A 22,222-nucleotide genomic window follows, 5' to 3' on the forward strand; every position below is an offset into this window, starting at 1 on the left:
CAACTAGAGAAAGGCTGCACGCAGCAGCGAAGACCCAATGCAGCCAAAAATAAATAAATAAAACAAATATTTTTTTAAATTTTTTAATAAATAAAAAAATAAAATATTTTAATATTAATTAACTTACATATTCTTCACTCTCTAATGGAGGATTACTGTTGTCTGTTGAAGAAGTCCCATCTAACGGTTTCTCAGAAGCAGCATCAGGGAATAAGAACTTAGGAGGGAGGAAGAAAGAAAATAATCACATCTTCAACGAAATTTCTCATTTTGTTGACTTTTGTAACTCATATAAACACTGACTTTTTAATGGTTTTGTTTTTAAAATGATGAGAATGCTCTTACTGTACTGCCCAGTTAGTTCTACAATACCTCAAACATTTTCTATTTTTCTTCAAAAATACATTGTTTCAGTGACTAGTCAATTTTAAAATCAGATTTTTCTTGACTGTGTAACCACCTGGTTCTGTGAATTGTTCAGTTTACAGAATGTAAAACCAGAATCTCTTCACTATGATTTCAGGCTCATCCAATGTCATTAAGTTTTTTTTAACGTTATTATTAAAAAGACAAAATTATAAAAGAAAATTTTAAAACACCCAAACATTCATGAGGCTCTGTAGAGAAGAATCATCCATGGGTTTTTATACATGAAATGCTACAAGTATGATATTAAAGACCCGTAATTTTATCTTACGAGATACCCATAGAAAGTGGGAAGCAGACTAAACCTGTAATGACCAGTGTATCCTTTCCACATGATTTCTGTTAACATGTGTGAGGGAGTGTGTGTGTGTGTGTGTGTGTATGTGTGTCTGTGTCTGTGTGTCTGTGTGTGAGAGAGGGTGTGGAGAAGTGGTAAAAAGCTATATAATTGGAATAAAATCTCTAAGGATACATTCTCAAGAAGGGGCCTTCTCTACAGAAATTTACTTTCAATCCTTTTATCACTATTCTTCCCAAGTGCTTTGTGGTACTGCTGATTTGTAACTCCTTTTACTATGCATACTTTGCCACATATTACAGAACATGCTAAACAGACTTTTTTAAATGAGAGGAACTACCAAGTGCCAACCTCCACTACTAAGCACATTTACAAACAGTATCCTATTCTCCTACCACTACGTGAGCTACGTATCAGTGCCCACATCTTACAAATATACAAACTAAAAATGTGGCCAAAAGTCTTGCTCAAGTAAACAGCAGGGATAAGATTAACATCAAGTTTTCAAGTCCTATATCCTTTTCATTGCACTACTCTTGAAGGTTTTTCCCAAGAACGTCTCAGTGCACAAATTGCCAGAAGTACGATTTTAACTACAATTATAGTAAGAGGAGCTATCATCTAGCAAAGGCCTGTTTTATGCCAGTGTAACAGAAGGTCCTTTAGTACTCACAACAATCTCACAGGTTTTCATTAGACTCATTTCAAATGAAGAAACTGAAGTTAAATGGCTTGTTCAAAGTCATACCATAAGTCAGGATTAAACCCTGTGTATGGCTCCTAGGCCAGGCCTGTTCCACCACCCTATACCTAGGGGACACCCTAGCCCCTTCTAGTACTCGCTATGAAGTTTTCTCTGGACTGTTGTGAAAGAAAGTTTTCGAGAATACCATTCTGATCATGTCAACCTTCTGCTTAAAATGGCATTAAACTGTTAAGATGAAGCCCAGTGCTTCAACATGGCAGGTTACCTCCTACTCTCCTCGTCCCTGGCCACCCTCTGGGAAGTACCCTGCCATACACCAAACTGTCCAACATGCTCTCTCAGGCTTCTGCTATTCCTCTGCTTCTAAACCTTCTGTCCCTCTTTATGAAGCTTTCCCTGATCCCCACTGCTCAGACAGAGACAGATGAACCCTCTGCCGTGTTCTCACAGCCCCTTTGCCAGAATTCTCACATGTAACATGGTACTGTAACTACTATTTACTTTCCTTCTTCCCACTACACTAGTGGGAACTCATTGTGGAGACGATGTTTTACTCATTTTATATTCCCCATCCAGTGCCTGCCACATAGATGGGACTGAATAGATAATGAATAAATGAGTGTACATATAGACATATAAAAACATTACATTTAGTTTACCAAGAGAATTGTATTGAGGACATCATTATTCAGTGGTGATTCTTCTACACCTCTCTGTTTTCGTATTTTCTTCTTTGCAGTGTGTACCATATTTGAAACTGATAATTTATGAATTGGAACCGGTGCAGGCTCTGTCAACTTTGACAAAGCATGAGTTATATCAGCAGCTTCTATAAAAAGAATAGAAATGAATACATATTATATCACCAACCTTGGCAGGTTAAAGTGATGAATAAACTGATGACTGTACAGAATATTTTAGTCACTCTTTTCATTAGTGACTTTTTACTAATACACATGTTCAGCTTTATACGGATGCATGATTGACAAAGGTGTAACATAATTTCTGCCCAGGGAACTTCAAAAATAAACCTCTTTTCAAAATATCTTACATTTTTGGTGGAAAGAACTTATTAATCACACAATGTATATATAGCCTGGAGAAAATGGTAGCTGCCTAGTTCATCAAAACTTGCTTCCCCAACATAACTCAAATTAGAAAAATAGATGAAAAGTTGCTGGAACATTTGAAAATAACTTTTAAAAAAAGAGAAAGGTGTCACCTCTTCCTTCTTCCTCAAATGTGGATCGTCCGAGAATCTCATCAGTTGACTCCTTTCGACGGCAAATTTTAAAAAACTCAGTGACAAAATCACCTACATAGAAAAAAATGTTACTCATTTTTGAAACGTAACTGAAAGAAATCAGTCCTATAAATAAAAGTACATGTCTTTTCACAAAAGCTATTAGCTAAGATATGATAGAAAAAGAACCATTCAGTTTTTATACCCAATCCAAAAAGTAATCCTATTTAAAAGGTAGCCTTGCTTTCTCTCCATAGTCCAGGATAGTAAAAGTTTTTCCTTAGAATTACTTCTAGAATGAAAGGAAAAAATAATTGAACCTGATATACTAAGCAGTTACTATTTGCCTGAATAAGACAAATAGTATCTATTCTCATTAAGCTGTACAAGTAACAAGAATATTACTATATATATGTAGTGGTCTTCTTTCCCTAGCTGCCACCCTACTAGAATTCTGAATCCATTAGAAAAATAAAAATAAATTCTAAAGACACGTTTCTACAGGATTAAAAAATCATGTAGGATGAAGTTATTTCAGCTTCAACTGCATGTTAATGATATGCTTTGTGTCATTATAAGAAAGGGGGAAAAGGTTTGATATCTTCTAAAGAGCTTCTATGAGATACGTTTGCACAAAGAAATTAAATCTTAACAAGAACCATCAGTACTAAAATTATTAGACAATACAATATACTAATTATATCCAAGTTTGAGAATTCACCAACTAGTTCTGAATAAACCTGGAACATTTTCTGGAGTTCTTCAGACAAGTAGGAAAATCCTATAATCTAGTCATATAAACTATATGACTATAGCTTATTGTAGTATATGACTACATAATCCTATAATCTAGTCATATAAACATAAAGTTAAAGAGACAGGGTGAGATTAAGGGGCAGAAGCTTAAAATGAGAAGAATACTTTTAATTCTAAGGTCCTCTGTAATTATCACAAAAGTCAGCGGCTGAGGAATAATAAGGAACTAGGAAGAAATTTAGTGACTAAATTTAATAATTTAGTAAATCAATGATTAAACAAGAGAAACCATTTATTGAATACTCATTATAGTAGGCACTGCGTTAAATGTGATACACATACACACACGTACATGATCTTATTTGATCCTCTTAGTAACACTCTGAAGTATGTACTATTGTTACCTTTATCTGACTGACACTGGAAGAGATTGTGAAACTTGCTCAAACTGGTGGATCTAGGATTTCAAACAAGGTCTATCCAACTCAAACTCTTGATATAAACCCTCTACTATCTCCCTATACCCCAAGACAAATTCACTGATGGCAGGAATTTTACCTTATCTTTGTGTTCACTATTATATAGTTAGCACAGATGGCAGTGCTAATAAGCATTTAATAAACAGCACATGATGAATGATAAAGAGCCCAAGAAAAAATGCTTTAGAGAAATGCCCTAATATTGTCATCAGTAACTTCTAGGTTGAACTGTAATTTATCAGGTTAAATAAAATAAAGGTGGCATGGATGAACACAGAAATGGAGAAAATAATTTTCATGTGTACTAAATATAAGAGAAAAAGACTGGAAAGAGGAGATAGGTTCAGAAGATTTCATGAAAGAGGTATTACCTACAAAAATGGGAAGGGAAAGATAATTCTAGACATGGGATATAATAATAGGATCTGAATACCAATGGATAGCTTTTAAAGTATTTCTATTTATGTTATTCCACTGACTTCTTCAGATATCCCTATGATGTGTACAAGATTATTAACACCTCTTTTCCTCTATCAGAAAAAAGATTTGGGGCTTCCCTGGTGGCTCAGTGGTTGAGAGTCCGCCTGCCAATGCAGGGGACACGGGTTTGTGCCCCGGTCCGGGAAGATCCCACATGCCACGGAGTGGCTGGGCCCGTGGAGCCATGGCCACTGAGCCTGCGCATCCGGAGCCTGTGCTCCGCAGTGGGAGAGGCCACAACAGTGAGAGGCCCGCGTACTGGAAAAAAAAAAAAAAAAAAACCCAAATGACAAGAAAGCAAGTCTGCTAGTACTATTCAAGAGTAACTAGAAGGATTCACTGCTGTTGACAAAGATTTCTTTTTAATGGAGTTAACCGAGGAGGTCACAATGTAAAACAATAAAAATAAAAAATACTTTTTGGATAGGTGAAATAAAGCATAAAGAATACATTCAGTGTTCCTGATCTGGAGGAGAGACAGATTTGTGTTATTTCAGGAAAGGAACATAAATATCTTACCTAGCAAACACTGAGGATTATCAGCTTTTCGAACTCTAACAGACCAATGGGGAGCCTGAATAGGATCCAAATCACTAAAAGGCAAAACAATAAACACAAGATCCTATTTATGGCAATCTGCAAGACTTATACATTTACCAAAATGCAGTCTAATAAAAACATTATACAGAAGGACAAGCAATCCATTTTGCCTCCCTTAAACTTACTGTTATTCATATGCAGACCATTTAGATAAGTTAAAAAAAATAAAACCTTAAGACATCAAAGTTCATAGACAAAAAAAGCACAAAAGGAAAAACAAAACAAACTAATCAAAAAACATAAGAATGATCCTGACAGGCAACATACAATGATAATCTAATGAGAATTACATTTTAGGAATAAAGAAAATGAAATGAGAAACAAGCAAGAATCCATAATAATTTTAATCTGCTTTTTGTTACATTATTTATTAATAAAAAAAGAAACTATAAAAATTTCCACAAGATCAAAAGTGCCCCATTTTCTCAGTTCATCAGATTATGGTGCATTCACTTAACGGAATACTATGCAGCAATTTAAAAAGTGACAACACAGATCTACATTTATTAAATGAATAAAGGTATTATATGAATGAAGCAAATTAATATATAAATTTATACCTTAAAAAGATATACCCCCAAAATGCTAACTGGTTATTTTTTAAGTAATGGAATTGTAGGTAGTCTTTACTTTCTTCTTCTTCTTTTTTTTTTTTTTTTTTGCGGTATACGGGCCTCTCACTGTTGTGGCCTCTCCCGTTGCGGAGCACAGGCTCCAGACGCGCAGGCTCAGCGGCCATGGCTCACGGGCCCAGCCGCTCCGCGGCATGTCAGATCTTCCCGGACCGGGGCACGAACCCGTGTCCCCTGCATCAGCAGGCGGACTCTCAACCACTGCGCCACCAGGGAAGCCCTATTTTCTTCTTTTAATTTATTCATCTAAATCATCTGATTTTAAAAGTTCATGTTACTTTTACTGTCAGAAAATACAACACATTTATTTTAATTATTAAAAAAAAGTCATCTATTTCTCACTGTTCTGCATCAACCATGAGACTGTACTAAAATTATGTTCCTCCTTCTCCATGTTCTTCCAGGATAGTGCTCGCTGTAATTTTCAATTTTTTCCTGTGCAATTTTGTATTGCCCAGGAGTATATGACATGGATGTTCTGTTATTTGACATTTAATGATGAAATATTATTCCCACATATTTTGATAACCATCATCTCTTCAAAGTCCTTTATCAAATGCTTCTTACCAGCTAAGAAAAGTTCAACAGAATTATGCATTGAATCCCAAACTGCTTAAAAACACCTTTGCTAAAACCAAGTAAGATTCAGATTGCTCATTTTCCCAGAACTAAGGACCCTATCTCCAAAGCCCACAGCTTAAAACACATCTATAATACATATCAATCAGTCTAAAAAGTGATCTTTAAAAACAGAAAAACAACAACCAACTGTATCAGAAACTGATACAAAGAAAAATTGCTAACCACTTGGCAGTTAATTTATTCTACTGAAGTTTGTGAACCTCTAAGTACTACTCTTAACATACTTACGAATAAACATCATTATCCACAATGATACCTTCAGTCAGGTGAGGCCATGTAGTTGCTAAGTGGAGTTCACTAAAATAAACAAAACGTAGAATATGTCCATAAGCTTTAATACTGTATATATACATCCTGACTCAACAATTCTACTTCTAGAATTGTATCTTCAGTAAATAACCAGAGATGTACATATATGTTAAAAGTGGTCATTATTTATAATACAATAAAACTGTAAACACCCAGTTTAGCAAACGGTAGCACATTCATATAAAGTTAATGTCTGCAAGAAAAAACTATGCTATACATAATAGCCAAAAGTATAAGTAAACCAAATGTCTATCAGCTGATGAATGGATAAATAAAATGTGGTAGTATTGCATACCATGGCATATTATACAGTCACAAAAAGCAATGATGTACTGACTCATGCTAAATGTGGATGAACCTCTAAAACATGCTAAGAAGCCAGACACAAAAGGTCATATATGGTATAACCCAATCTATATGAAATGTCCAGAACAGTCAAATCCATACAGGCAAAAAGTAGATTAATATTTGTCTAGAGCTAGAGGGCCTAAGGAGCCTAGGAGGGGATGACAGTTAAGAGGTGAGGGGTTTCTTTTGGGGGTAATGAAAGTGTTCCAGAATTAGATACTGATGATGGCTGTACAACTCTGTAAACACTAAAAACACTAAACTGTATACTTTAAAATTGTGAATTTTATGGTACATAAATTATATCTCAATTTTGAAAACACCATGATACAGATCGGGGATTGGCATACTTTTTCTACAAAGGACCAGAAAGTATTTGGGGCTTTTTATGGACCATGTAGTTTCTGTTATATTCTTGTTTTTTTTTCTTTTAAAACCCTTAAAAATGTATAAAGCATTTTTAGCTCATTACCTATACAAAAACAGGCTATTGGCCAGATTTGGTCCACCAGTCATAGTTTGCTGACCTCTTATTATAGATGAATATTAAATTTCAGAAAGTTTTCATGTGAAATTATAAAATCAAAAACAAGCCACAAAAAATGTACAAGATGACAAACATTTATAAAATGTACAAAAATACTGTGCAGAAAAGAGTTATCATAGCAGGCCTGATACTTAGAAAGGCCTACTTGCAAGGTTGGCCCCTGGCTTGACATCTGGAAACTTGAATTTCAGGAGGATTCCTACCTTTCCCTGATAAGAATGGTTCACTCTGCCTAAATTACCTGTGCAAACAATACAGTTTATGCAAACATCTGGTTTCCTTCTGGTACATGCTAGGCAGAGGGTGCCTACATGACCAGTCTCTGATTAAAAACCCCAAGTGTTGAGCCTCTAATGAGCTTCCCTGGTACACAGCCTTTCATACATGTCACAGTTCATTGCTGGGAGGATTAAACGTGTCCTGTGTGACTACACTGGGAGAGGAAGCTTGTCCTTGGTTTTCTCTGGACCTCACCCTATGTGCCTTTTCCCTCTGCCATTTTTTGCATTGTATCCTTTTGCTGTAATAAATCATAGGCATGAGCACAACTATGGTTGCGTCCTGTGAGTCTTCCTAGCAAATCAACCTAAGGGTGGTGTTGGGAGCCCTTGTTGCATATATATACATAAACATGTACATATATATACCTACTTCATGCATATGAAAAATACTGGAAGCACATATAACAAGCTGTTGTCAGTGATCACCTATGACTAGGGGGGTTATGAATTTACTGATTGTTTTTTTCCTGTCTAGATTCTGAACTCACTTCTTATGTTTGTAGAATACAGAAGCCAAAAGAGCCAATTATTTCACTTCTCTGATATTTGGTGATGCTCGACTAACTAGCAACTCCTGTCTGAGACACTGAATCTACAAGTACAGTTAGGAATTCACTGTGAGAGCAGGGCCAGCACTACACAACAATGCAGTGTAACCTTGGTTATGAACCGGACAACTAGGCACCACTGGCTCAAGCCTATTTTCTGAGCCCAGTTCTACAATGGACCCAATTAAACTTCTGAGTTTGAGTTACCAAATACGTTTCCAATAAACTGATTATTTGCTTGAATTAGAGTTGACGAGTACCATTTGCAACTAAACAATCTGACTACTAAACATATGATTTTTGCCTTTTTTAACGTTATCTAAATTTTTTCCACTGAACGTGAATTTATTACTTTAAATAAAACTACTTTTTAATGTAAAAAAAATGACCACAAACAGTATGTGATATCAGAGGACATGAATGGTTAGAGGTTTAAAACTATACACTCCTGAATATTTTTAGGTATGAACCGCAGATTCAGTTCCTAAGTTTTTATGACTATGGCCTCGCCTCTCCCTCTAACTATAGAACAATTTCTTTGACAAGGAGAGAAGACACCGGAAAAAGCCTCTTCATTTCCTCTTCCACTACCAAAGATGCCTTTTCAAAGCATAGTGCCCACAACATTTGCTAATCACTGTTTGATTTAAATGGTCTGCCAATGTACACCATCTTATCCTCAACTTATTTCTGTGTTCTTCTTCAATCACTTGTTCCTTTGCTGACTGACTCCACATCATGATATAAATTTGGAAGAAATATTTAATCATTTTAAACCTTCAGATTTCTACCAGGTCAATTTATTTCTCTCCCCCTAAAATTTTCCCTAAGTGAAATTCAAATAAATGAACCAGTTGGAGGGCCACAAATATATCTGTAATCCACCTTACACCTTTTCTCCCTTGCTCACTACATTCTAGCCATGATAGCCACCTTCTATTTTCTTCAGTAAACTCGCCAAGCTCTTTCCTGCATCAAGGCACTTTGCACATGCTGTTCCTTCCACCTGGAATGGTCATTCTCTCACTCTTTGCCTGGCTAAATCCTCCCCTAATTGACACTCAGAATAAATTTCACTTCCTTTGAGAAAACTTTACTGATGGCATATCAATCTAAACTAGTTCCTCATTTTACTGTCATTACATCCTGTACTTTTCCTTCAAATTATCCCACAATTTGTAATTGTATGTTTATTTAGGTGATTAGTTCGTCTACTTCCTTTAAGTAGACTGTAAATGCCAAGAAGGCAGAAACTGTCTGTTTTATTTACTTAGGTATCTTCCTTACTTGGTATAGTGCCAGGCACATATAATAAATATCAATTTTAAAAGATACTCACTTTATTGCCTCCCTTAAATGATTTTTAAGTTAAAAGTATTATTATTTCTACCTTTATGTGAGAGTATTAAAGATATATGTATACATGTGAATATATTTTTTTAAATAACCAAATAGTTTAAAAAATGAGACAGTTTTTATATCTGCACCATTTATATTTTCCAAATATTTTGCTATCAGTGATTAAATTTTTCAACCCCTGCATTTTCTTGTGAAACAATTTTTTTTTAAGTTCAGTAGTTCTTCTAGAAAAGCAACTGGGTAACCTATAAGGTCACACTTGTGTCTCTTACTTATGTCTTAATTTCTGTATTTTGAAGAAGTGGCCACGAAAAATGAAAACAACTGTTAATTCTGGGTCATGGACATATGAAAGTTTGTTATATAAAATATTGTCTGGGGACTTCCCTGGTGGCCCAGTGGTTGGGAGTCTGCCTGCCAATGCAGGGGACATGGGTTCGAGCCCTGGTCCGGGAGGATCCCACATGCTGCGGAGCAACTAAGCCCGTGTGCCACAACTACTGAGCCTGTGCTCTAGAGCCTGAGAGCCACAACTACTGAGCCCACGTGCCAAAAAAAAAAAAAAAGTCTTTCTGACACCCAAACTCTAAAATATTGTCTGTGCTTTTCAATATTTAAAATATTTCCCCCAAAGTATACCAAGAACCACTTCTATATGGAATAATCAACAAATTATATTCTGTACATTTTATGTATTACTTTAAACCCTCTTTTACTTCTTAAGTTACAGAGAAAAACACAAAGATGGACAGATTGTTACATGTAGGTCTCTATTTCCAGTACTACATTCATTCCAGGAGGCTGCAGTATTATAAAACACAGTAAAATCAACATCAATATAATTTAAAAAGTAAAAGTCCCATAATTCAAATGATATAATGAAATTCGCACCTAATAGGATCTTCACAAGCACCAAATGGTAACTTGCCAAACTCCAGGCCTCCCACTTCTCCTCCTACAAGGGCATCTATATCTGAACAAGAAAAAAAAAAATTTTCCATCAGTTAGCCAAAAATGGAGAAATAAGAATTTAAATCTAGGTAGGTCAGCCCTTTGAGAAATTAAAGTTTTAATAGTGTCTACATTAAGATACATATAGCAAGTTAGAGAACAGTCAGATATTAAAGACTTCCCCCAAGAATGTTATAGTAAAAGGACACATTTAATTCCTATTTGTAAAGTGCTGTATTCAAGCTATGCACTCTAAATTTTACTCTTCGGAAATAGTCCTTAAATATCACTCAAGAGAATAATATTCCTGTAAATTTCTTTTCATTTTCTCAGAATGTGATTAATAGCATCTAAAAGAAAGATTATCTGAGTATTAAAAAATTTAATCATCAACCTACATTCATCAGTTTTGCTGTCAATAATTTCTGAATAGCCCAAATTAGTCATCATTAATAAAACCTTATATCAGCTGACAGTACACAGAAATATCTGAAGTTCAGAAAAGAATTTCCATTCCATTATGAATGGTATCTGAGATTAGAGGAGAATTTAGAGGGTATATCACCCCTTAGCTCCATCCCTCTTGAAGAAGTAATAAACACTTCTAAAAGACTTCAAAAACATTTCCCTTTGAAATAATAGATGGTTGTTTTTAATTATTCACACTACACTAAGAATTTCTAAAATTAAAGTCTACTGTTGAGTTATGAACACTCCCAGATTTGCTAAAATTATGTTTGACAATTATCTACACCCTAACTAAATTATTAAAATTAGTTATTAAATATGGCTCAATTACTTGATTCAGTAAATTTTCTCAAGTCAATTCATTCCATTTTTCCAACTAAAGAATGCTTACAATAAAGATCACAATGACTAGCTTTACTATAAGATGTGAATTAAGAGTTCAAAATTTACAATAAGCACTTTTTTTTTTTTTTTTGCCACGCCGCACTGCATGCAGGATCTTAGTTCCCTGACCAGGTATTGAACCCATGCCCCCACTGCAGTGGAAGCATGGAGTCTTAACCACTGGACCGCCAGGGAAGTCCTAAGCACATTTTTTAAACCAGTAAGCTAAAAATTATTAATAGACTATACCTGTACAAAACTTTTACTCAAATTAAAAGTTGAAAAGCTACACTGTAGAATGAAAGGATGATGGGACTTGGAGTTTGACCAGGATTTAAATGTGAACTTTATCACCTGGTGACCATGTGGCCTTGGGCCAGTTACTTTTGTTCTCTAAGAAAGATAACAATACTTGTCTCATAGGTAAATGGGAATTACCTGAAACAGTATATAAAATGCCAGGCACAGTGTCTGGCCCATATTACATGTTCAGTCCCTTCCCCTTAAAAGAGAAAATATTAAAAATTTATATGGTTTTCAATCCACTGAGAAAGAAGGTTAATATTTTGATGCCCATTTTAAAAAACTAGCAATAGAACATTAACAAAGGCGTACTGTTGTCTGGAAACTAAAATTACCAAAACAAACATTTGAGTCTTCTAATATAAATCTCAGCTTAGCTTTTATTTCCCTCTGCTGTAGTTTAGATGGAGTTCTTTTACTGCACATTACTTTCAAATTATTCAGTGGTATATAAAATAAAACAGTAGTATATATAACCACCAAAAGCTAAATGTACTACATTAATTTTAGTAACATCCCAAGATAATCAATTTACTATTTTCAATCTCATAAACAAACCAACCATTTTGGAACAAAAATAAACAGTAAAGAATATTATTTTATTATAATTTATTTCTCTTTGAGGAAGGTAGAATGGAAAATGTTTTCAGGCTAGTAAAATCCTTGTAATTATTTTATAAGTTTATATTAAATTTCTTATTAGATAGACTTGGATATAATTGCACTTTTTGTGAGAGAAACATCCAGGAACCTAAACCTCACTTAATTAAGCTAAATGTCCACCAGGCTGAGCTTTTCTAGAACTCAGATAATGTCTGTTCATATCTGTGTCCTGGCAGAGCCGGCCTATTATAGGCTAATAATTAATGACTGTTAATGAATCAGTATATCAATGGTTAAGTAGGTAAAATGATTTTAATCACAGTTTTATAAAAATGCAAGTTAAAGTAAAATACTCTACAGCTCTTCCCAGCGTAAGTGTATATGTATATACACCTTCTTCTCTTTTCTGCTTTCCTTATTTAGCCCTCTTCTTCAAACTCTACTCTCTATAAGGTTCTGTGCGTGTCTGTTCGCAGCCTATGAGGGTGGCTTCTCTTATTATATTCTGAAAGTAGACATTTTACTCATTACGTACTAATTTGCAGCACACGATGTTCCACGGCAAGGGAATGCTTTATAAATAATATTAGCTTTCAAAAACAGATTGTCAGGGCTTCCCCAGTGGCGCAGTGGTTGAGAGTCCGCCTGCCGATGCAGGGTACACGGGTTCATGCCCCGGTCAGGGAAAATCCCACATGCCGCAGGGCGGCTACGCCCGTGAGCCACGGCCGCTGAGCCTGCGCGTCCGGAGCCTGTGCTCCGCAACGGGAGAGGCCACAACAGTGAGAGGCCCGCGTACCACCAAAAAAAAAAAAAAACAGATTGTCAAGTATAGAATAATTCTGTCTCTAGAACAACCTACACAGCTTTTTTTAAGAGAAAAAATATGATAAAGGCAAAGAAATCAGCAATATTACATTTAAAGTGAGTTACAAATATTTCAAACACTTGAAACACATTGTTAAACAGTTTTAATTTCTGAATATATTTTCTCTCCATTTATATTCAGTAAGTTAAATATAGTTCTAAATTATCTCACCTGGAGGCTGCTGAGGCCAAAAATACTGCTGCCAATCCTGAAGTACATAGGTAAACCGTATAGCAATACTAACTGGAGGCAATGGAGTTAAAGTGCATCCCTAGGAAATAAATGCAAAGACAATACCATGTAAATGTTAGTACCCTTGTAAATACCAGAACCAAATTTCAAACTACTGGAATGGATAAATTACTACCTTCATGAAATGTGGATTTTCAGATTACAGTGTTAGATATGGCACGCACATTCTAGCCATGAAAAATGTATGATATTCTAGCCATTAAAAAGGAAAACAAAGTCACTAAGTTATTAGAGCCAAAGGTGCAGAATTTAGGAAATCATTTTCATGGGAGAAATTCTCACAGCTTAAAAGCTCAAGAGATGAATTAATGCCAGAGAGCAAATTACATTAAAATAAAGCTGTTTAAACTACTACCAGGAAAAGAGATATTAAATTTTATTATGTAAAGTGCTCTTTCAAAATATCTTATACAATTTTAATTATACAAACAAATTTCTTACTATTCTCTTCAGCCATGTTGAATGTGGAAAAAAATGTGACTCATTTTTTAAATAAGGTAAAACTATTATATAAAGTATAACACTAGGTTTGAGAAGATGATGTCTTTTCTTTCTTTTAAATGAAAATAAACTCAAATTAAAGCCAGTCTTAAATATTTAACCAGAATTTTAGACTGTGACAAATGGCCACTCATGTAGTTTATATTAATGAATCAGAAAATTTAGATCTATCTTTATATTCATTAAAAATCATAAAAATTAATAATATCATCCAAACATCCCACAATTTCAGCTTCCCTTAATAATGGTTAACCTATATTAATGTGAAATAGGACCTAAATATGCATAGGAATGACCTAGTAAGCTTGTGAAAATGTAGATTCAATAGTATTCTGCATATCTACCCAGTTTCCAGAGTCATTAGTAACTTTAACTGAATACAAACTCAATCTCAAGTCACAAAATAAGGTAGCTGCCAAAAAAAAAAGAGAATAATTCAGTTTTGGGCTGCTGTGTCCTAGACAAGCAAGGTAAGATTCTGGCTGGTCAGGAATATTTATTTTTTACTCAGGTCTAGATATCAAATGAGCATTCACCTGTAATTGGGTGTAAATGATCTAGAAACCATAACAAGGTCACTTTGACACATAACCTCCGCTCCAGTCACATAGCAATATAGACAAATACAGAAAGAGATGACCAAAAAGAAATGTCTAGGACCAAACATGACATGAATATCTTTGTGGGTCTTATAAAAGGTACAGAAAATCCAAAGTGTTAAATGGGGTTCAAGGCATATGCTTGCTGAGTTCCACATGCAGACGAAGGCAGTGAGAGCCAGGATTACAGACTGCATTAAATGGAACCAAAAGTACTCCGCCCAGAATGAGGGTACCGTAAGACTCTCGGCTTAAGGCAGACGCTGGGGCAGGGCACTCCTGCTTCATGCAGTGGCTTTGTTGGAAGGTATGGGGCTAAGGAAAGTTGGGTGAGCGGGGGACAAACCCACTCTCATGACCCAAGCAAGCAATCCAATGAGTCCAAGACTCAATGTGCAATACCCCAATATCAATATGGAGCAAAAGGCTCCAAACACCATTTTAAGACCAGTGTCTGAAATATTCTGCAGGTAAGGAGCAACCACAAAATTACAAAACCACTAGAGAGGATGGGAGAGAAAGTTAAAAACTGTAAATAAAGCCTTCATTCAAAATGAGCCTGCAAACAAAATTTCCCCAGAACATGAAGAAATGTAGTTCTAAAAAAGACAAATATCCAAAACAACAATCAGAATATAAAACTATGAAATATAAGGAACATCTGATAGAATGAAGAATGTCTAAACTGAAAAAGGAAAGACTAGGGTATGAGAGAGTTTTCAAATACTTAGAGGATTATATGGCAAAAGAGGATTTAAACTTAAATTTTATGTGATTCCAAGGACAACCACCCTCTGCTGCCACCCTGCCAATGAAGCCTTTTCTAATAATTAGATCCATGTGAAAATGAAATAAGCTGCTAGTGGAGGGTGAGTGCCTTAAAACACTTCTAGTAGATTTAAAGAGTAATATTTATAAAGATAGCTTTATAAAGAAAGTATAAGAGAGCCACATATTGGGTAGCTTTAACTATGTAAAACAACTGAAGTACCCAAACCAGGTCTCAATTATCTTAAGTTCAACTCTATCAAATCAACTTTGAGAAATGTTTCATATTTAGACAAGAGGTTTGTGAAAGTTCTGACAGATGATGTGATAAACTGATTAAGAACACTTTTTTTTTAAGTACAATTAGTAAATAGTCATAATGAAAGTCAGGCTCCACAGATCAAGGTGGTCCCCAGTTTCAGTAAAGAGAAATTGAGTAACATAAAAGAGTGACATAAAAGATCCATGAAAATAACGTTCACTAATGTTTTTTAAGAAAAGGAATAAAGCATTAATATTTGCATCTGACTAGAATTTGATCTAAAATAATTAAATATAATTGAAGACTTCTGGTGAGAACAAAGTAAAACTAATGGGGCAGAAATAACGCATACTTGACTTTTTCAAAAATTTCTCAAAGCAACACGTGTAGAATTAAGCAGTACTTAAAGCATTTCAGAGTCCAGAAAGGTTCTGAAAAAAAGTTACATACAGACATGGAACTTTCTAAAAGATATGCTTCTATGCTTTTTTTAATAGAGATAATCACAAGAAACAGCTAACAATAGTTATTTTGAGGAAAGGGACTAAGGGTATAGAGAAGTTTATACTTAAATTTCTTAACCCAGTATATGCAGACTTTTTAAAAAATATCAAACGGATTTATCTGGGTGGTGATAATCCTACCACCCTGCTATTTATGGCCTCAAAATTGAAAACATATTTTTTATGAAATTAAATTCTAATCCTAAATATCTTTCTACAAACAATGTATGTTAAAAAAGACATTTCAGCGTTTTTTCTCACATTTTTTTCCTTTTCAAAATTTGCAAACCTTCAGAAAGGTTGCAAAGCTAGCGTAATGAATACCGGTATGACTTTCACCAAGCTCACCAATTAACATTTTGATACACGCACATACTATCATATATTTACATAAATAATTTTTTTGGCTGAACCTCTGAAAGTAAGTTGTAGGCATCATGGCAATTCACCCCTAAATACTTAACATGTAATTCTTATGAACAAGGGTTATCACACTCAAGAAGTTTAATATTGATACTATTTTCTAACATATAGTCCATATTAAAATTGCCCCAACTGTCCCAATTGCGTCCTCTGTGGCTATTTTGTTTTGATCAAGGATCATGCATGTTATGTTACTTCAGTCTCCTTTAGGCTAAACAGCTCCCAACCTTTGTTTTGCCTATCATGATACTGACATTTTTAAAGAGTCTGGGCTTTACTTTATAAAATATGGCTCATTTTGGAAATATGTGATTGTTTCCTCATGTTTCGATTTATGTTAAACATTTTTAGCAGGAATGCAACACAGATGATATATCCTATTCAATGTACCATACCAGGAGATATCTAATATCAGTTTGTTAATCAAGTTTGATCACTTTTAGTGTAACGGATGTCAACTTAATCACTCAAGGGAACTACTTCTCTAAGTGGAGAATCCCTTCCACCACTTACTTACCTTGTTTTGCTCTCTTTTCTAGAGGTATTCACAAATAGCTCCTCAATCTAGACCCTAGTTCTTCCCCCAGAGTAGCACAGGCAAATCATCCATATCTCTGTGATAGTGTTTTTAAAAAACACCAAAGATATACTGAGCACATCCAATTCAGCCCTGCTGTTCTCAGTCACAGAATATAAGACTGATTAATCTTAAACATCAAATTAAATAGACCCTTGGGGGAAAAAAAGCAATTCAGAACCCAAAGAGTTCACATCTCAGTTACTCATAGTCAGAGCCCTGAACAAGCAACTATGCTGAAGCTCACTCATGTGGTGAAGTTGGCAACATTACTCATTAGAGGAAAAGGAGTATAAAGAGTTAATAACGTAGGGGATAAATGTTAACAAACTGAACAAACAAAATCAGAGCATTAGTACACTAAAAATCTAATTGGACTCTTTGTTGAAACAACACAGTAATTTATGTAGTCAATTACATCTTTCTTCTAAGTAATTACATTTCAACATTAGAAATATTTCTATGTAATCGATAAAATTACCAAATTACTGCTTTTATAAGACTGAAAATATCAATGCCAACTCACAATCTTTGATTTGAAGATATCCAGCAGACCTGATAAATGAGTGTACTGATTTGGCACTTTTCGAAGATGAACCATTTCAAAATCAGTTCGGACACCAGGACCCTGACATTCTCCCACATACGTTCTTCGCCATTTCTGATGAATTTGCACGAAGAGTGGCACCTGGCTATAGGGCATAATTAAAAAGGAATAGACTGTAAGTTTACTAAACACTGAATAACTCCTAAATCTCAAGTTTTTCCACTATTACATTATTTTAATCTCAACTATTTAAAAGCACTAAACAAGGAATACTCCACAGACTTATATTTAAAACAAAAACACTTAGTTCCTTTTCTCCTTACACTAATAAACTGAAGAAATTATCACTTAGTGGCACTTTGTAGTCAGAAAACTATTTTAAAATGGCTGAAAGTCATAAAAAAGCAGAATAAAAATTTTCTTGAATAAAAGTGATCCTATCATATGAGGCTTTCCAAGATCATAATAAAACTTGATTCACAGGTATTAAGCAATATAAATTAAACCCACACTAGTGGTGAATTATTTTGTACTTTATCATTTGAGGACATAGTTCTCCTCCTTATTCAAAGATTTCCATAACCGCAAATTAGCCTACTCACTAAAATCTATTTGTAATCTCAAAATCAATACTCGTAGCACTTTCAAAGCATTTGAAGACATGTGCAGAGAAACAAAAAATTTGAGTTACCTGAATGCATGTTCCTAGCTGAGGCTGAACAAGGCGATGCTCTGTCATCAAGTTTTAAAATTAGATTTTGCACCAAAATTTAAATAAACATTTGGAAGCAAAATACAAAAATATACCATTTATTCTCCATTTTAAATATTCATGTAATATTTCAGTAAGTTTCCCTTCAGAAATGCTTTCCCTAAAGGTTTTGTTGAGTTTGTCCTTATATACCTTATTCCAATATAATAATGTACAAAGTACTAATCTTAATCATAATCAAAAACCTAACAGTAATCATTTTCCCTCATAAATTATAATTTAGAATAGTTCTTAAACTCATCTCAAGGTTTTTCGAAATGTCCACCTACCAGCCAGTGTTTCCCAAAGCAACAGACACAGAACTCAGAAGAAGATTGCACTTAGATTCACTGAGAACAGCATCATTATTTGCGGCAGGGGCGATCACCACAAACTCTCGGAGTCCATACCTTAAAAAAAAAAAAAAAAAAAAAAAAGAATAACTGCCATTAAACAGGGGAAAATGTCAGAATACAAAAATTTATTATTTGAGAAACATGAAAAAATTTCCCTGAAGGAAATTAGGCTTGAACCACAGGTCTTTCTTTCTTTCTTAAATGGCAATTGAATCTATAACAACCTGTATTTCCTTCATTTGGTGAAAAATTTCCATCATTCATCTACTATTTTCTCTCTATTCCTAACAAATTAGGAGCAGTTTACTGAAATCACAAAGAAAAAACATTAAATAACAGGTTTGTCTTAAAAGTTAGCTTTCAAAAATAAAAGATGAAAGCCAGCACTGACATCTTGCGTTAATTAACAGATAACACTAAGTCCACTAATGTGGAAAGATAAAGTTTAATTGATTCCCTAAATGTCAGGAAAAGAATTATCAGCCATGATGTACTTGTGCTGAGAACACGGTTTACTCTAGTATCCTAATTAAGGAATTCTTATATTCTTTTACTCAATAACATATTAGATAGGAATCACAAAATTATCAGAAAATGGCTTATTCTTGCTACGGTATCCCACAGTAATGAAAACTTCTCATTTAGTTGACAAGTCCTTTAAAAACCACAGATTTGTAGCCAAAATTTACAAAAATGTTAAGGTCAAATTGGTGATCTTGCCTCCTGAAAATTCCTACCCTATTCACTCCCCAATGTATTTTTACTTAATAATATTTTTTAAATAAATTTATAAAAGGCATTACTCATTTGCCTAATTTATTTTAACTCTATGTAAACAGTTATGAATGCTTATTTTTATGAACATTCTCAAGAAATCCCCCAAAACAGCAATAAAAAAAAAAGATTTAAAACATTTTAGGGCTTCCCTGGTGGCACAGTGGTTGAGATTCCGCCTGCTGATGCAGGGGACATAGGTTCATGCCCCGGTCTGGGAAGGTCCCACATGCCGCGGAGCGGCTCGGCTCATGAGCCATGGCCGCTGAGCCTGCGCATCCGGAGCCTGTGATCCGCAACAGGAGAGGCCACAACAGTGAGAGGCCCACGTACCACAAAAAAAAAAAAAAAATTTTTAAGTCCAACCCATAACCTGTTTACTGTTTAGATAACAAAAATTTCTTTCATCTTCTCACCTCACCTCCACCCTCCTACCCCTGAAATCAAAATTAGTTATGTAGAAGCAGCATCAAATACTGTAAAGAACCCAGAGCTGTGATTTTTAAGCTCTAAAGGTCTTTAAATACAGTTTTCTTCTTTCTTTTCTTAATGTCCTTGGAAAAAAGGAAACAAAACAATATTTTGCCTTGGTATCCCCAGGCACTAGAGTGAAACCACTGCCAACAGTTTCTTGGTCATTCTTCCAGAACTATTCCATCCATCCATTTACTCATCCTATCCTCAAAAAAGATTGCATTACATATACTTTTTGTACCTTCTTTTCAAAGGTTCATCTCCCCTACTGATCAGTACTTTGTTTCCATTACCTGGAATGTTTCCCCTACACTCAACTGCCATCACAGAATAGCAATGGATTCTTATTTTGAAGATTTATCTCAAATACCACCCCATTACCCCTGTTAAATATGCTCTCTTCTTGGATTTCGAATGTATTTTTTCTATTATCATTAAGAGATCAATATATACAAGTGGTTGACAGGTACATGAAAAGATGTTCAACATCACTAATCATCAGGGAAATGTAAATCAAAACCACAATGACAAATCGCCTTATACCTTTTAGAGTAGCTATCATCAAAAAGAAAAGAAAAACAAGCGGTTCCCTGGTGGCGCAGTGGTTAAGAATCCGCCTGCCAATGCAGGGGACATGGGTTCGAGCCCTGGTCTGGGAAGATCCCACATGCCGTGGAGCAACTAAGCCCGCGCGCCACAACTACTGAGCCTGCGCTCTACAGCCCATGAGCCACGATTACTGAGCCCACGTGCCACAACTACTGAAGCCCGCGCACCTAGAGCCCATGCTCTGCAACAAGAGAAACCACCACAATGAGAAGCCCGCACACCACAAAGAAGAGTAGCTCTCACTCGCCACAACTAGAGAAAGCCTGCAAGAGGCAACGAAGACCCAATGCAACCAAAAATAAATAAATAAAATTTAAAAAAAAGAAAAACAAGTACTGGCAAGGATATTAAAAAAAAAGGGAACCCTGGTGGGAATGTAAATTGGTGCAGCCAGCAGGAAAAACAGTATGGAGGTGCCTCCAAAAAATTTTTAAACAGAGCTACCATATGATCCAGCAATTCTATTTCTGGGTGTTTATTCAAAGAAAACAAAAACTAATTCAAAAAGATATATGCACCCCCATGTTCAATGCAGCATTATTTACAATAGCCAAGATATGGAAACAAGTATCCATTGATGGATGAATGGATTAAAAAAAGGTGGTATACATATACAATGGAATATTATTCTGTCATAGAAAAGGATGAAATCTTACCATTTGCAACAACATGGATGGACTTGAGGACATTATGCTAATTGAAATAAGTCAGACAGAGAAAGACAAAATAACATATGATTCTCACTTACATATGGAATCAAAAAAAAAAACAAAACCAGAAAACAAACGAAAAAAACAAAAAAAACACCTAGGTCATAGATACAGACAACAGATTGTTGGCTCCCAGAGGTGGTGTGTCGGAGGTGCTCGAAATGGGTGAAAGGATCAAAAGGTACAAATTTCCAGTTATAAAGTAAGTCATGGCAATGTAATGTACAGCATGGTGACTACAGTTAATAATACTGTACTGCATATTTGCAAGTTGCTAAGAGAATAAATCTTAAAAGTTCTCATCACAAGAAAAAAAATTGTAACTGTGTATGCTAACAGATAATAACAGGACTTACTATGGTGATCGTTTCACAATATATACAAATACCAAAGCATTATGTTGTACACCTGAAACTAATATAACATTATATATCAATTATACCTTACCAAAAAAAAAGGTTGTTTTTATGCACACTGGCTTTGTCAAGAAACCTGATTACACTTGCTAAGCCTCCTAGTGGCAGTAACGAGGAATTAATTTTTTTTAAAGTTCAATATAAATCATTGATTTACTTTCCCTACTAGAACTACTTGAGCCTGAGATCATGCCTTCATCAAGTAAACAAACATTAGGTGGGAGCTTTAAAAAATGAGCAAAATCAACAAAACATTAAAAAATGGACAAACGGGGGCTTCCCTGGTGGCGCAGTGGTTGAGAGTCCGCCTGCCGATGCAGGGGACACAGGTTCGTGCCCCAGTCCGGGAAGATCCCACATGCCACGCAGTGGCTGGGCCTGTGAGCCATGGCTGCTGAGCCTGAGCATCCAGAGCCTGTGCTCCGCAACGGGAGAGGCCACAACAGTGAGAGGCCCGCGTACCGCAAAA

General features: G+C 35.2%; 1 protein-coding gene across 3 annotated transcripts in view; it reads right to left on the reverse strand.

The window, feature by feature from the left end:
* Positions 1 to 22,222, reverse strand: part of RAB3GAP1 (RAB3 GTPase activating protein catalytic subunit 1) — a 150,608-nt gene that overhangs the window by 62,652 nt on the left and 65,734 nt on the right. For all 3 annotated transcript variants that reach the window (XR_003438314.1, XM_027132338.1, XM_027132345.1), the window contains 9 exons: positions 18,705 to 18,824; positions 17,643 to 17,808; positions 13,403 to 13,502; positions 10,546 to 10,627; positions 6,491 to 6,559; positions 4,908 to 4,981; positions 2,653 to 2,745; positions 2,090 to 2,259; positions 128 to 217 (listed from right to left, as the gene is read on the reverse strand). Coding sequence is in view for 2 of the 3 variants with exons in the window: in XM_027132338.1 (XP_026988139.1) it covers positions 128 to 217; positions 2,090 to 2,259; positions 2,653 to 2,745; positions 4,908 to 4,981; positions 6,491 to 6,559; positions 10,546 to 10,627; positions 13,403 to 13,502; positions 17,643 to 17,808; positions 18,705 to 18,824 (964 nt within the window). In the remaining variant the exon portion in view is untranslated. The remainder of the gene's footprint in view (positions 1 to 127; positions 218 to 2,089; positions 2,260 to 2,652; positions 2,746 to 4,907; positions 4,982 to 6,490; positions 6,560 to 10,545; positions 10,628 to 13,402; positions 13,503 to 17,642; positions 17,809 to 18,704; positions 18,825 to 22,222) is intronic.

This window comes from Aethalodelphis obliquidens, unplaced genomic scaffold (assembly GCF_003676395.1).
Source record: "Aethalodelphis obliquidens isolate GAN/ISIS:26980383/991018 unplaced genomic scaffold, ASM367639v1 scaffold2, whole genome shotgun sequence".
Classification (NCBI taxonomy): Eukaryota; Metazoa; Chordata; class Mammalia; order Artiodactyla; family Delphinidae; genus Aethalodelphis; species Aethalodelphis obliquidens.